At 32.6% G+C, this 16,717-nt stretch overlaps 1 protein-coding gene across 1 annotated transcript; it reads right to left on the reverse strand.

The window, feature by feature from the left end:
• Positions 1-4,236: 4,236 nt before the first annotated feature.
• LOC108908573 (forkhead box protein P2) lies at positions 4,237-16,135 on the reverse strand. The gene is made up of 4 exons (XM_018712649.2): positions 16,040-16,135; positions 7,520-8,525; positions 7,181-7,389; positions 4,237-6,285 (listed from the first exon to the last, which is right to left on the reverse strand). The coding sequence occupies exons 1-4, from the start codon at positions 16,097-16,099 to the stop codon at positions 6,145-6,147; spliced, it is 1,416 nt and encodes a 471-aa protein (XP_018568165.1). The 5' UTR covers positions 16,100-16,135; the 3' UTR covers positions 4,237-6,144.
• Between the last annotated feature and the right edge of the window lie 582 nt (positions 16,136-16,717).

Raw genomic sequence — 16,717 nt, forward strand, 5'->3', positions numbered from 1 at the left:
AGCAAAAAATAAAGTCGTTTCCCATATTAAAAAAAAAAAAAATCAAAAGAATGATCATAGCTTGATATTGTGGGTGTAAATCAATGCTGGACAAGGCTTTAGCCCGTAGAAAAGTTGTTTCTCACATCATCATCGTCATCGTTAGTTAAAAAACTTTATTTTAGGTTTATTAGAATTTTTAGCTCATGTTTATATAGGGTGTTGTAAAATGTTGTTCAGAGAATTCTAAAGCAGATTCTACATCCAAAACACGAAAAAAATCCTATAAACGTAGGTCTGCAAATGCTTCGTTTTCGAAATAGAGGGTGTCAAAAAAAATTTGATTTTTATTGATAGTTTCTAAATTTTTCACTGGAAATCGTTTAAATTTGGGCCAATACATTTATGATACGTAAATTATAATTTTGTATAATCGACTGCATATCAGACCCATCAGGGGCGTAGATATGGGGGAGTACCTATTGATTTTTGACCAGAAAATCTACGCCACTGGTTATTTTACTGGTTTTTATTTTATTTTTAGGAACCTCATTTATTTTAGAGTAAAAACGCCCCCTTGTACATTTATTTGTAGTGATGTAAAATAGCATGCTATTTAGTTTTGGGTGATATATATCAAAATATATATCATCATATATCAAGCGAGAAGCTTTTCGAGCTATTTAAGATTTTTTAAAATCTAATCTAATCTATCTCTGAAACCATTACATACTAAAAAACCAAATAAATAACCCAAATTTAAACGATTTAAAAATTTGGAAATTATCAATGAAAAACATATTTTTTTATTAATTTTTGACACCCTCTATTTCGAAGCAGCATTTGCTGACCTACGTTTATAGGAATCTTTTGGATGCGCCATTATTCCATGGCTAGAAATTGGCCTCAATGATTTGGGATCGAGGGGGATTATCCCTCTTTATCCTGCCTCATCTCGTGTAGGCCTGGACAGCCTTCGTAGGTGGGCCCCATCCGTCGTCTACCCCGACCGCAAATGCGGCCGGTGTAGGCGCTTTGTGGGACCTCCTTTTGTCCTGGCTGGGCCCCGCCGGCTAGGGCCCTTTCTTCTGGCGCTCTTCTTTCTTTTGGATGTAGAAGCTGCTCTAGAGTTCTCTGAACAACATATTGCAACACCATGTGTATTAGAAATTGATTTTTTCAACATTCTAGCTCGAAAACGAAGCACCTAAATTCAAATTTTAGTTTGAAATTATCTTAATGGCTTAATTTCGAAGATTCTAATTTAAACAGTTGCGGTTCTTTACTGCCATACCAGAGACGGCGGAAAAATTTAGACACAAAGTACTGAAAAAAAAAATCAAATATATGTGATTTGTTTTATTTTAAGTACTATTGAAATATAGGAAAATTGTACTCAATGTTATTTTTTATAGTCATAGTCCATTCTTCTACTTCTGTCCGAAATAAACTTTTCAATTACTTTTTCATTAAAATTTGGTATTTCTTGCACCACTGATTTTTTAATAGATAGCATTGCAAGTACTACAATCAATTTAAACTTTGACAATTTAAAAAAAAACGCACAAGCAGAAACAAAACGTAGGTAACAAAATTTTATACATCAATAAATTACGTTTATGAAGAAATAAAAGCGGTGAATAGCTATTATTTGGTTACGGTCGGACTAAACAGGGCCCAAACTGCATATTAGTAAATATGTGGTACTCCCACTCCGTCTTTCACTGTTACGCGACAGTAACCATGACCACCGCTGTAAATACTTTACAGATGTAGAGGCGGGCTATGAGGAGCCCGTGTATTCAGAGTTTTGCACACGAATTTTGTAACTTGAGTTAAACTGACTGCATATTATACAAATGTAACATTTCCTTTTTAATGTTATTCATACGGTTAGACAAAGTCGTAAACTAAATTTAAATTTTTTTTTATCCGCATCAGCCTCCACTGAATCGTTTACTTCATGGAATTTTCTTGTAAATAAATGGAAACACGTATTTCTTTATATTTATTTGTATTCTCAAAGAATTAAATACATGCACAATGCACATTTCTATTAAAACACTAGGCACTACCAGATCTAATGAGAATTAGTGTGTTAGAAATCCTTAAATATGTTTCAAGTTCCGTTAAGGTATTTTGCAAGTAATGCATGAACAAGTAAAATCTATCCTACAACTTCTAAAAAAAAAAAATAGTCTATAAAAAATGAAAAACTAAAGCTCAATGAAACGAAACGTTTATGAAAAATCACATTTTATTACGAAATATAAACTTAAAACTAACAAAATTTGTACATGGACTTATTACAATACTAATACACTAACTTTAAAAAATGTAAAATAATAATGTACACAAAGTTACACTAGATAGTAGTTTTTCGTAAGATATGAGAGCTCGTCATAAATTATGAAAAACTATTACGAAATAATCAGTCATTTGTCTAATTAAAATAACACTTTTCTCTATTCTAAAGTATTTTAATGATCTGTTACTTACATAATGTCCATCATCAAATTTCAACTGGCAGAATTTCTCCACAAAATATCCTTTTTAATTTTTAATACCGTAATAGGTGTGTTGCGAAGTTATTTCTGTTTATAGAATCGCTTAAAATGGCAGTACCGATTTTCCATAAACGCAGTGTGGCCCACTGAGAACCGAAACATCTCTAAACTTTTTATTGGAAGGCACGATTTGAATGAATTTTTTTTATAGTGGCCTTCTAGATGTACTGCCATGACGGATCTAGTTGACAATGCATGACCTGGCGCAATTTTTTTTAGAAAGCGATTTTTGGAGAACATTCTATTTTTTTAATAAAAAATCTACATACCCTTAAGCAGCACCATTTAAAACCTGTATATTTGAAATTTCATCGATTTATATTACAGTATAATTTTTTTATACTGGTTTAAAGTTAAAAATCTAGGAGGCTTTGGAAACACTTTAAGGTGAAAAATTAATCAATTACTGACCCTCCTTCTGACTGATAAATAGTAGAGTCTAGATATAGATCATAATCATGATTTCAGACCGGACCCAGTATTTTCACAATTTTAGACTTTTTAAATTGAAATAAAAAATTTTTATTATTAAAAAAAATGGCCAACTCCGCTTGATGAATCTATATCATCAATCAGCAAGTATATCTAGAAGGCAATTATTATATAAAAAAAATCATTTGAATCATGTGTTCAAAAAATGTTAGTGTCTTGGTTTTTAGTACCACTCTGTAGGCATAAATATCTGTTTAAAATATTTGAGTGTATTTCAAAATATGTAATTTCGTTTAGACGATTTTTGAAATTTTTTTAAATTTCCAATATTACTGAAATTTACAGGGTCCCATTTACGACTCAAAAATTGTTTCAATGGAAATTAATTTGCCATAATTACATCCGCATTTGGGTTAAATATTTTAATAATGTGAAAAGTAGTAAGAAATGTCGTTTTACTTAAAAAAAAAAATGAAATATTTTTCTTGATTTATAAATGAATTCATAATGAAAATTCGACTTTTTTAAATCCAATCCAAATTTTTGTTAATAACAAAAAAAAATTCGTAAAAATGCGACTGAATTTTATGCTGAATTTGACGGAAAGTTTTTTTTTTGCAAAAATTTGTATAGAACATTTTAAAATATGTTTATCTAGAAAGTTAATTTTGAACGTTCACAAAACCATTCGTCTGCAAATACTTAACCAACTCGATTACTTCACATCCATATTTACACGACTAGTTAGTCATTCCGTATAGTCGACGTGAAGTAATTGACTCTATGAAGTCTATACAGATGTGAAAACAATGTAACATCTAAAGAGACACTTTTCAACTCGGAATCAGATTTTATAAATGAATTTTATGATGAGGTCGACGGAAAAATGTTTATTTTTTAATATTCCTTTAGAATGTTTTAATATAACTTTGTAGAGTTAATTTTGAAAGTTTACAAAATCACTGCTCTGCAAATACTACACAAATTTGATTTGATTACTTCACATCCACTTTTACTTCACATCTTCTGTATAGCCAATGTGAAGTAATCGAGTTCATGAAGTGTATATAGACGTAAAACAATATAACATTAATATAAGAAATTTTTCGACTGGAAATCATTTCATATTATTGATTTGAATATTTTTTTTAATGCTTTAAAAAATTTTAGTATTTTTTAATATAACTTCATTTAGAGAGCTAATTTTTAAAGTTTCCAAACTGTATTTTGTTAATAGTAAATTATGTAAACTACCTCAATTTTTACATTTTTTTTAAATATAACTTCACTTAGAGTTTATTTTATAAAATCATTGATATGTAGATGCTCGACAGACTTGATTACTTCACGACAATTGATTCGTTCTGTACAGCGAATGTGAAGCAATCGAGTTTATGAAGTACTTATGAACGTAAAACAGTGTAACATTTAAAGAGACACTTTTCAACCAAAAATCAATTCATATAACTGAATTGAATGTTTTTTTTTTCGAAGCTTTAAAATATGTTAGTATTTTTTAATATAACTTCAGTTAAGTTAAGTTAATTTTGAAAGTTTCCAAACTGTGTATTTTGTCAACAGTAAATTTTTGCATTTCTTTTTTAAATATAACTTCACTTAGAGAGTTAATTTTATAAAATCATTGATACGTAGATGCTTGACGAACTTGATTACTTCACATCCACTGTTACTTCACGACAATTGATTCATTCTGTGCAAATGTGAAGCAATCGAGTTTATGAAGTACTTATGAACGTAAAACAGTGTACCATTTAAAAAGAGACACTTTTCCACTGAAAATCAATTCATATAACTGAATTGAATGTTTTTTTCCAAACTTTAAAACTTGTTAGTATTTTTTAGTATAACTTCATTTAGAAAGCTAATTTTGAACGTTTCCAAACTGTCTGTATTTTGTCAACAGTAAATTTTCTACTTCAATTTTTGCATTTTTTTTTTAATATAACTTCACTTAGAGATTTAATTTTATAAAATCATTGATACGTAGATGCTTGACGAACTTGATTACTTCACATCCACTGTTACTTCACGACAACTTATTCATTCTGTACAGCGAATGTGAAGCAATCGAGTTTATGAAGTACTTATGAACGTAAAACAGTGTAACATTTAAAAAGATACAGTTTATATAACTGAATTGAATGTTTTTTTTCGAAGCTTTTGAACATGTTAGTATTTTTTAATATAACTTCATTTAGAAAGCTAATTTTGAAAGGTTCCAAACTGATTGGAACCTGTATTTTGTCAACAGTAAATTTTCTACCTCAATTTTTTTTAAAATATTTTTATTGAAATATCAATTTTTTGAGGTAAATAGACCTTCCACAAATTGTCGGGGGTCTGTATTTAAGTTTTCCACTTGATTTATTCCTAGAACTAATCGGGGTATGAAAAATTAAAGTGGGATATCGTTACGGCAAAAAGATACAATAAAATTTTCGTGACAACATTTTTTTTCTTTCAGTCTAAAGGTGGGAATTCAACGCTGCCGCCACTACCATTTGACGCTCAAAACAGAAATCGCTTCCCAATGCGCGTTCACTAAGTCTCGTAACAGGCCATAAAAATAGATTTATCACATTTGCATTAATTAAGAAAAAAAAAGTAACGGATGAAAAATTTACATGATTAATAAACACAGACGTGTGAACAAACCGGTGGTCCCGCAATGAGGAAATGACCAAGAAGTTGAGTTTGGAGCAAAGGCACAATTCGTACAACACTACAAACGCCGACGGCACCCTAAAACGCGACTACCGGGGGTTTTGAGGGCACGTCGTTGCCGTCAATCCGCTGCTACTTCCCGAATACTGCTCTCGGCGACACATCCTTCTGTTAAATGCACAGAACGAAAACCAGACAAAGTTACAATTCCGACATAGAGGAAAGCTAGTGGCCTCTTACCCAAAGGGAATTTGTAATTGGCAGTCTTCTTATGCGTTAAAAAACAAAACTAAACTAATACTAGGAGATACACGGGCAGGAGAAATTATTACAAATATGTACATTTATCACCAATCATACACAGCTTTGCTTTCGTTAGTAACGGAGTCCCGGTGGCAGGTGGGATGTTCTTCTGCTTACGATTCTGACGGGGACGACAAACGGAAACTGGCCATGTCGTCCTCCAATTTAGATCTACTGATTAATGTTGTATAATGTACGTCCTCCTCCGCTTGTTGTTTATCGTCCTTTCGTACTCTAAGAGCTCCTTCTGTGCTAGAGCCACCTCCACCCGCAGCAATTCTTGATCGTCCTCGATGTCCTCGTATGTCTCATCCGATACCTGAAATAGAATGCCAAGAATGCAAACCTCCAATCCAAGTGACGTTACCTTTTAAAAACCATTTTACATTTATACTACAACTCGAATAAAAATTTTAAAAATCAAATAAAAATCTACATAACTATGAAGAAAACATGGTGCAGGACTTTTCCACTGGAAATGAGTTTGTTTAAACTGAATTTTACGATGAGGTCTGTTGAATGTTTTAATATAACTTCATTTAGAGTTAATTATGAAAGTTCTCAAAATCATTGATCCGTAGATGCTTCACGAACTTGATTACTTCACATCCAGTGTTACTTCACGACCATTGGTTCATCCTGTAAAGCGAATGTGAAGTAATCGTGTTTATGAACGTAAAACAATATAACATTTAAAAAGAGACTTTTCCTCCGGAAATCGATTCATTTAACTGAATCGGTCCACGCAAATATTCTAACTAGATTGCTTCACTTCCACTTTTAATTCACAACTGCTTATTCATTCTGTATAGCAAACGTGAAGTAACAGAGTCTATGAGGTATTTAGGAACGTAAAACAATCTCTGGAAATTAATTCATATAATTGATCTACAAATACTCCACAAACTAGATTGCTTCACATCCAATGTTACTTCACGTCCATTGACTCATTCCGTACAGCGAATGTGAAGTAATTGAGTTTATGAAGTATTTAGGAATGTAAAACAATGTAACATCTAAAAAGGGACTTTTCGATTGGAAATCACTTCACTAACTGAATTTTATGTTGAGTTTGGGAACAAAAATGTGTTTAGAATGTTTTGCCAACAAAAACTGTTTACATTTTTCAAAATTCTACGTTAAAATACCAAAAATACGTATAATAAAATTCAAATTCTTGATAAAATTATTTTTTCTCAAAATTCCAAACTTACCTCAACATCGACATCCTCTATGTCCTCATCTTTGACGTGTATGTATTCGTATTGGGTGGTGCCGCCAGTCTCTACTTCTTGTTCCTGTTCCGAATCGGATCCCTCTTCACTAACTTCCTCGGCGCTTCCACAGGAATCGCCGAAATTGTCGCTCTCGTCGTACGAACAACAGAATTTTAGTTCCCCCCTCTCTAAAGCCTCTAAGTTTTCTGAAAGACAATTTAATTACATCAGTTATACTTTAAACTATATCCTTAAAAGTAGCGGAAATTGTCGCCAAAGAAAATGTTTAAGCAACTCAAAAAGTGCATTTGAAGAAAGCGTAAAAAAAAAACATACCTGGATTGACCATCGCCCTTTTTATAGCGAGGGGATCCTTCCTGGACCACTTCTGCACCTCCTCGTCCATTTTGCTGATCTTCGCGGGGTTCATCGCCCACAGACAGCCCTTCCTCTGGGCTCCGTTCACCACCGGCTTCTCGATCTTTTCGAAGCACTTGTTCAGGGACAGGTTGTGCCGCACAGAGTTTTTCCAACCGTTCGGCGCGGTCTTGAAGTAAGGGAAATGCTTGCACATAAAATTGTAGATTTCGGACACCGGCAAGCTGCCGGTGCGACTGTTCTTCAGCGCCATGGCGATGAGGCAGCTGTAGCTGTAAGCCGGTTTCGGGAAAGCGCGTTCTTCGTCTTCGTATATTCTATTATTGTTTATGTGCTTCTTATTTATACTAACGGGGGCCACCGTTCTGATGGTCGCAACGTTGCCTATCTGCGAGACGGTGATCGGAGTGCTTATCTGTCGGGAAATGGTGTTTCTGAACGTCAGTATTGTCGGCGACTTAGTTATAGTCTTAATGGCAGGTTTGGCTAGAATTGGTGTCACTTTAGTTATTGCTTTGAACACAGGCTTCTTCTCTTCGATTTCGTCTAGCCTATTCAGAAGGTCCTTCTTGACGGTGGCTGCTTCCGGTTTTACAGTTGCCATTTTGATGGTGGCCGGCGAGAAAGTCAAGTGGCTTTCTTTTAATGTGGGGGAAGGGGATCTAATGTTCTGAGCTAAAGACATAACTGGCATTACCGCGTTGGGATTTACCATTGTTGAGCCGTCTTCGCCGCTGAAGTCTAGGTCGGAGTGGTTGGAGTTTGAATTGAACCATTTGATGCTGTGTACGTCTTCGAATTCCAATGGAGGCAGGTCATTGAAATTGAAACCTGAGAAATCATTGTGGCCACCGACCAAAGTATCTATTTCTGATTTTATGTCTATGTCTAAGAGGTCCGGGAATGAGAGGGAGTCAGTCGCGCTGAGAAACATATCCATTGCTGTCGACATGGTGGTGTAATTCTGAAAGGAAAACGATATTTAGATTTAGGTAGCCCAATCTGTGATGAGGTTGAAGACAGATGCGGTTTTTTCAGATTTGGGAAACCGATTATTATAGAAGTTCACATCATCTGAAACCGCCTGTCTTCAATCTTCTTAAATAACGTTTCCATCGTTTTACATTACATACGACGAAGTGCACAAAGGGTACGTTCTTCAGGTGAAAATGAGCAAAATAGTTTCTATAGGGTGTTAATTATATACTCTGCTAACTTTTAATGGTGGATTCTACGTCACAAGTGATTAAAAAACGTTCTTATGAACATGTGTCTGGAAATGCTCCGTTTGGTTTTTCTCTGAAAATTTTTGATGTGTATTGATGAAAATTAAGCTAATGACTTCACTAATAATGGGCAAAAATTTGCTGACTTGGTACACAAATTTGCCAAGCAGTGTTGGAAATACTGGGAAACAGCAATATGAACCCTAGAATTTCGATGTTTTTTAAATTTAAAATAGTTCGTTTCACATAAAAATATTATCGGATATTTTTTGTTATAAATACTATTTTAAACACATACAATGTAACCATAAGTGATCAAAAAAATTTTTTAATTTAAATTCCCTGTATCTTGAAAATTAAACGTATCCGGACACATGTTTGTAGAAAGTTTTTTTACTGATTTGTGCCGTAGAATCCAGTATTAAAATATGACAAAACTCCATGTCATTAACAAACCTTGGTTTCGAAATGCAGCGTTTTCAAGATATGGGCCTCAAAATTTTTGAAAAGTTTTTATTTTATTTCAAAAATGCACAATGATTTTCACAAATTTAATACATACAAAGCATTTCAAATGCCTTTATCATATACATATAGTAACAGAGGAAAGCCACCTTTTTTAATTAAAATGAAACTTCTACGCCTGCAACTTTTTTCAGAATATCTATGTAGGTCTTGTTAAGAGAATATTTTTATACATGTTATTTTAATAAAATATACATATGCTTTAAAAGTCACTAGCGCAGAAGGTATGCTTTAAGAAAGGGACTGAAACCATCAATTCTACTACACTGATAATCAAAACCCAGAATTACTAGCAAGGTATCATAAGTATGTAATAAATTTGGCAATTACTGTATCAGATTTTGTGAACTTGGTATGTGTTTCTGGAATATTTCAAAAAATTTTAAGTCCTGTCTTGGAAATGGTATATTTCCAGACAAAGTTTTGCAACTGTGCCGTTTTTTATAATTGAAATACGATAAGAATAATTAAACTACTTATATCTTTCCATTTTATAATAATTTGTAACTGTGTTTATGGAATATTACAATTTTTTTTTTCAAAAAATTTTAAGTCCTATCTTGGAAATGGTATATTTCCAGACCAAGTTTTACAAAAACTTATTTTGCTAATTTTTTGTTTGATGTCAAAAAGTTTTTGCATTTCACCCTGTGCCATTTTTTATACTTAACTGAAATAAGATAATAATTAAACTATATCTTTCCATTTTAAAATAAATTGTAACTATGATTGTTGTATATCCTTTAATAAAAGTTAAAAAAATATATACTAGTAATTTTCCTTTCCTTGTGTATTCTAAAACTGGATTTGAATGTTTTATTTCAAGATTCACATTATTTACATGATGTTTCGAATGCCATTTCTATTGTTATTAGTTATTTATTACTGCTTTATATCAGAAACGGTATTATTACATTCATAAATGAATAATGCTGTCCAGCTGACTTGTATAGAATGTGAATAGCACTCAGTACACGCTATTAATAAAATTTATAACGAGAATTTAGAAATATATTTTCTGTCGGATAATAAAAATTACGTATTTTCAAATTATCTAATGAAAATTTGCCCGGCTGTCTATTTTTGCCTAAACTTCGAGTTTAGTGACCGGTCATTAAACTACTCAAGGTTTTCATAGAGGCTTGCAACTTATTTTTATGCTAAATATATGAAACAGGTTCTTACTAAATTATACATTTTTTATTTAAAAAACAAGAGCTATATTATTCTGTTTTCGGACTAGTAATCATTTTTTTTATAACGTCTATTGTTTCTACCAAACATTATAATTTTACGAACAAACAATCTATTTTATAAATGTGAAACACGTATGAATTTAAAAACACCAACATACGTTTATACCAGCTGAAATCAAAAATTCTTTTTAGGTGGTCGGTACGCGTGATGGTCCGTCGTAACTTGTACAACAATAAGTTTAAATTTATGGTATATCAAGAACAATTTATGTTAAAATGCAAAAGTGATATAAAGCCAGAATAGCTAGGACTTGAACAGTCCAAAAATCTTTTATTTATACATATAAGGTATTTACTAATTTGGAGAGGATTTTTTAATGTTATGTAGAATGTATTAATAATAATCGAAACTTAAAACTCATTGAGGATCGCTGGAATCGAGGATGTCCTTGGCTTGAATCATCCCCGACCTACATACTACATAAAAAGAGGTGAATATTTATGCCGTAAATAATGGCTTTTAATTTTTTTCTCCCTTTTTCAATAACCAAAAAAATTAATAATCAGTTCTACCATTTTATTGCATAAATTATTAGTAAACAAACGCTTATGTGAAGTCGTTTATACTCTTAGATTCTTACTATTAACCGTATTTTCTTTTAGCGAAAAGAGAAAATGCATGATGTGCGGTTCTCAAAAAGTTTTGATCGTATCAATGTGGTAAGTCATTTAGTAATAAAATATATTTTACTTGCAAAAAATATTTCTGCCAATCGAATTTTCTCACCTCGATTTATTTACTCTTCAAATGTCTTACCTTATAAATCCAGATAATTTCCGAAAATTTTATTTCGCGGTTCCGTCTAGATAAGAACGAAAATCAAACATATTTTGAGATTCTTCTAGTTTCAATGAGTCTAATACCTTCACTGTTTTTTAATATTTATGCACTCACCATTATTCTTTTAAAGTTAAAACCAATCGAAATATTTACACATATATACATTATATTAACACGAGTATTCACAAAAAAAGTTATATAAGTCAACAACAACAAAAGCTATGGTTTATACACAAAATCAGGTCCTGCATTTCCCTGGGAAATATAATGTTCTACAACTTTTTCGTCAAAGTTGTCAATGTCATAAATTAAATTTTTATTCACCGACATCATTGCCAATGCGTTAAGTCGCTCTTTGCCACCGGTGTTCCTCAAAAAAGCTTTTATTTTTTTAAGTGTCGAATAACACCTTTCCGACTCCACAGTAAACATTGGTGTTGTTACGTTAATTTTTAGTAATTTCACCAGCTCGCAAAATGTTTCATTTAAACCATGTTCATTAAGCCAGGCAAGCATGTTTATTCCTCCCCTAATATTTTTAAAGTGCTTACTCGAGTAAAGTACCTCTAGTTCGGTCTTTAATTTCTCATGCTCGAAAATTGGATAATAATTTCTAACGACTGATTTGAAGGTCAGTTCTGGAAAATTCTGTGAATAATAAAGAAAATTATCTAAATGAACCAAAGAAGCGGCTTCTAAATAACCTCTGTTTGATAATCTTTCTTTTACCAGAGAATTTATCGAGTCACACACTTTATTAACCGTTATATAATTTTTTTCAGGCATAATTCGTCTTCGTTTATTTGTATCAGCATCCTCTTCTTCGTTTACTTCTTCCTTCACAACCACAGTAGAATTGTTCGAGAGGGATAATAAAAATGTTTCAAATTCTTCTAACTCTCTTTTCAATGCGACATTACCTCTATATCTTGTTTGTAATAGATTAAATAGTTTTTCTGCGCGTGGGAAAATTTGATGAAAAAAATTAAGCCAGAATATAAAATTTGGATCCTCTAGAGTTTTTCGCAAACTATATGCTTCTTTGCAAGTAATAGTTTTACTACATTTTTCCTCAAGTTCTTCGAAACATTCTATAAATTGGTCTCTATTCTCATAAACAATATTTACCGTATGGATATCATAATGAAATCGCATGATAGTAATTTTCGGCAATGTTCGTGTAACTATCTCTTCTAAAACGTCACACCTGTTAGTGCGACTTGAAAAAAAAGCTGGTATTGCGGATAAATTTGAGAAAAAAAGCTTAACTTTGGTGTTTTGACTAGTTGCTTTTTGTATAATTAAATTTAACTGATGCGCGTAACAATGTACAAAATGTGCATGTTTATATTTTTCTCTTATTTTGGACTGAAGTTCGCTTGTAGTAGCATCAGTAACAATTGCACCATCATGAGTCTGTGCGATTAATTTAGAGGGCGAATCTGAAATTAATTCGTCAATCTCGCTTTCTAAACATCGCATTAAGCCGTCTGATGATTTATCAGTGATTTTCAAGAAACGCCAAAATCTTTCATAAAGATTTCCATTATGGTAATATCTCAATATAAGCACCATCTGCCACTCATTCGAAATATCACTTGTCTCCTCACACTGGATGGCTAAAAAGTCGCTCTCGATAATTTGCTGTTTAATCTCTTGACGACATACCGCCAACATACTCTCCAAGATCTCATTTTGTATAGTCTTGGAGGTTCCTTTGAAAACTCTAGCATTAGTAGTTTGTAAATGTTCTTTTAAAATGGCATCCAGTTCTGGTGAGAAGTCCACCAACTCACATAAAATGCCGTCCTTCTCTTCAACGTGCCCTCTCAGCACAAGGTCAAGCTTTCCACAATACTTTATACAGTTGATTAATTTCTTTAATACATATCTATTTTTAGTCACCTGCTCGTTATATTTTATAATTTTCTGCCTGTACATACGATCAAGCCGACCTATAGAATTTATAGAGCCTAATAAACTTAATTCCAAACAGCAGTGGATATGAGGTACTGAAATTTCGTGCCGCTTTGCTTTTTGAATTACATGTTTCAAGTCTTTAAACCCTGTCCCCGACCATATCTTATCCGTTTCATCAGAACGAAAGAAAACACATGGAAAGCAAAAAAGAGAATTCGTCACATCACATCCTGATGTCCATTTAAATCTGTTATAAATATCTACAGAAAAATGCCTCATGAAGATACGCGTCCCAACTTTATCTTCCTGGTGAAGATTTAAATTAGGTGTTGGCCGTCCCAAATTCTTGATCATTACTTTGTCCGTTAAGGGGAGAGTTTTAAAATCCGGCCTCTGAATAAAACTAATACTATTATACGCCATTTTGACACAGAGCAGCTTATAAAATGTGTAAAGTTCACTCTACAATCGTCAAATATATACTGAGGGGTGGGGAGGCTCATTCCTAGAGAGCCAGTGGCCCCCAAGCGGCACGTGATGACGTTATACCTCGAATCGATAGTAATCGGCGCCGTTCGTATTTCCAGGAATACTCCTAGAAAGCAAGCAAAAGATAGTAGCTGCTCAGGGCATACGAGCCTATGGAATGGGGTAATGTCCTTCAATCGCAAATAAAATGGAAAATTATTTGTTGAACATATATTTTTTTAATAATTTGGTTAAGGAATTAATTGAAATAGGTAATTTTTTCCTCATTTTCTTGTTTTTATATTATTTTCATTTTGTGATGTACTTAAAAAGTTATAAAATACCGCGATCTATTAGAGAACAATTATTATTTATATAAGTACTTATTTGTTTGTATTTTATGAGTATTTAAATAGTTTTTTTTTTGTAATTTTTAACAAGATATTGGTCGCGGGAAAACAATAAAAATTAAATAGATTCCATTTTATATCAATTTATTTTAAAGAGAGAATTTAAATTTAAATAGATCCTTCTTTACTACCATTATAAAGGTTCAATTCCTTTAACGGATCATATAACAACCCCAATGAGATTATATAGTTGAGCAGGTAAAAATTGTTTAGAAACTACAAGAAAGCCGTTTACAGTTTTATGTACGTGAGATTGTCAACTGGGACTCTTGTATGTATTTTAAATATTTCACATAGGTAAGTAGTCAATTTTCGGCAAAAAAAATTTTAATCTATAATACCTATTAAATCCGAAAAATAAGTGAAAACGATGATAAATTTATCTATTTCACAACGCAATTAGGTGTAATGGTAGGTATTTCTAACTTAAAAAATAAAATAGGTACATTATAGTGTCAAGATGTATGAATATGTGAAATCAGAATTAAATTAGAACACATTCATTCAATTCAACGTAGAAATATTGATCAACGCAATTTAAAATTATACCTGCATGTTTCTATACCATAATTAAAATTCAAAAATAAACAACTATTAATCTAAATCGATAAACTGGTAAGGGGCACCCAACGCAGTGTATTATGTAGGTACACATCTCGTTCTCTTGGACTTGGATATTGAATAGTTCCTAATGTCTGTACCTACGTGTTACAAGAATCTTATGGCCACAACTGTACCTGGCAGATGGCTGCTGGCTCACCAATCGAGGGGAACGGAAGAGATACAAAGGGTGCAAAAGGGTCAAAGTTTTAACAGATCTCACTTAAAATTAATTTTAAACTAAATCTTTATAGTAAGTTTGGGCACGTACGTAATAATTTTACAACAATATTTACGTTACCGGACAGAATTCTCAGCAATTTATATTTAAGCTTAGCAAAAGTGATTTAATGTTATGTAAATATTGAGATACTGATAGAAATATTTCTCGTGGTCATGCTAGCTAGAAAGATATATCGCTTGCTGTGTACTTATTAAAAAAGCAAACAAGTTTCAGGCAAATTTAATCTTGTTAGAGATATCTATGATATCGATTTCCGTCCATTTACCTCTATTTAGTTAACCAGGGGCAAAAAATTCTATAGGATGTATTTTAATTTCAAGAAACGGTCGTTTAGCTTTACATAATACCTAGGGTCCCTTCTCATATGAATACAAAAGAATTTACTCCGAAACACCTGCTAAGTAGCCATATAATTTCTATTTGTGTGATATTACATAGAATGTTATCGTTTTTTATTGTTCGGCCTGAGAAATGTAGTTTTCCGAGTGTGTTGATTTGCCTAGCAAAATTATTCACCGAAAGGGCAATGCTTCTTTCCGACAGAGATGAATATGACTACTTGTTATCAAAACTGATTTCCATTTGACCTTGAAGTCTTTAGGTACTCTTCCCGCCTAGATCGTATAAATAAATGACTTAAAAATAAGTTTAACATTAATTTTCTAATTAATAAAATCAATCGCGTAATGTTAGTCATACGTGGATATTAGTAAAATGAAAATTGAGTCTTTTAATGGGAAGAATTACGAGGTGGGTGTACCCATCTATTACCTAGTTACCAGGGAACGATTGCATTATTTTTATTTTATTTACGTAGCAACAAAATCTACACCTAGTAATTGTAAGATAAAAAGAATTGTTGTAGTATTAAAATTCTAATTCTATAGAATTGATAACGATAACATGCGCTTACACAAAAGAGCGGGATTGTACGTTAGGACGAGTCCATTACGAACTTAAGACATTGTAAAACAATATTTGCCGATTTCTCGCATTTTTTAACAGAAATGACCCAAAACAAAATAACAAAAAATAATATGTAACTTACCGATTTACTTTCTTCAGAAATTTCGTTGTGTCCGATAGTATTTTCATCAAAATCGGGCATAAATGGATTTTTAACACTGACAGCACTGTACACCTAACGAATGTATACAAAACTCCTAGTTAACCACAAAGAACGAAGAGGGAATTCAAATCGCGCGCTGTTAATTGGTCGGCGCAAGTCACGAGTGTTTCCCGCCCGAACATGATTGGGCGCTCGTAAGGACCGAAAAGACCAACTTTACCGTCGAATAACAATGCACATGGCAATGGGGCTTGACATTTAATTTAACCTAAGATTATACGATAACCAAAACATTTGCAGATTTTTTAACCACACCAAAATTTTCCCCGTTTTTAAAGGAAAATTTTGGTGTGCGTTAGTCCATTTATCGCACTCGGACAGTTTCGCATTAAAGTGAAATGTATTGCCTAATATTCTATGTTTTGCCGGGAACTGTTTCCAACGACTGTCATGGCAGCCGCGCAAATTTAAAACTCATCTACGACTTGTGACCTTATTATCGGAGAACGTCAAACGTACAAATTTTTACGTACATTTATATCTCCTCAGCGCGATTTGCATGACAAAAATTAATACATGTGAAAATAACACATTAATGATGTTATTACAAAAATCGATTCGTAAATTGGCACAGTCCATTCTCTGAAACGGAAAGGG

The sequence above is a fragment of the Anoplophora glabripennis genome, unplaced genomic scaffold (assembly GCF_000390285.2).
Source record: "Anoplophora glabripennis isolate ALB-LARVAE unplaced genomic scaffold, Agla_2.0 scaffold29, whole genome shotgun sequence".
NCBI lineage: Eukaryota > Metazoa > Arthropoda > Insecta > Coleoptera > Cerambycidae > Anoplophora > Anoplophora glabripennis.

Coding starts and splice junctions, on each gene's coding strand:
- LOC108908573 (XM_018712649.2), bottom strand. CDS start 16,099: ATGCCCGATTTTGATGAAAATACTATCGGACACAACGAAATTTCTGAA. Junction 8,526..16,039: donor TTTCTGAAGAAAGTAAATCG/GTAAGTTACATA, acceptor TTTTCCTTTCAG/AATTACACCACCATGTCGAC. Junction 7,390..7,519: donor AAGGGCGATGGTCAATCCAG/GTATGTTTTTTT, acceptor ATTGTCTTTCAG/AAAACTTAGAGGCTTTAGAG.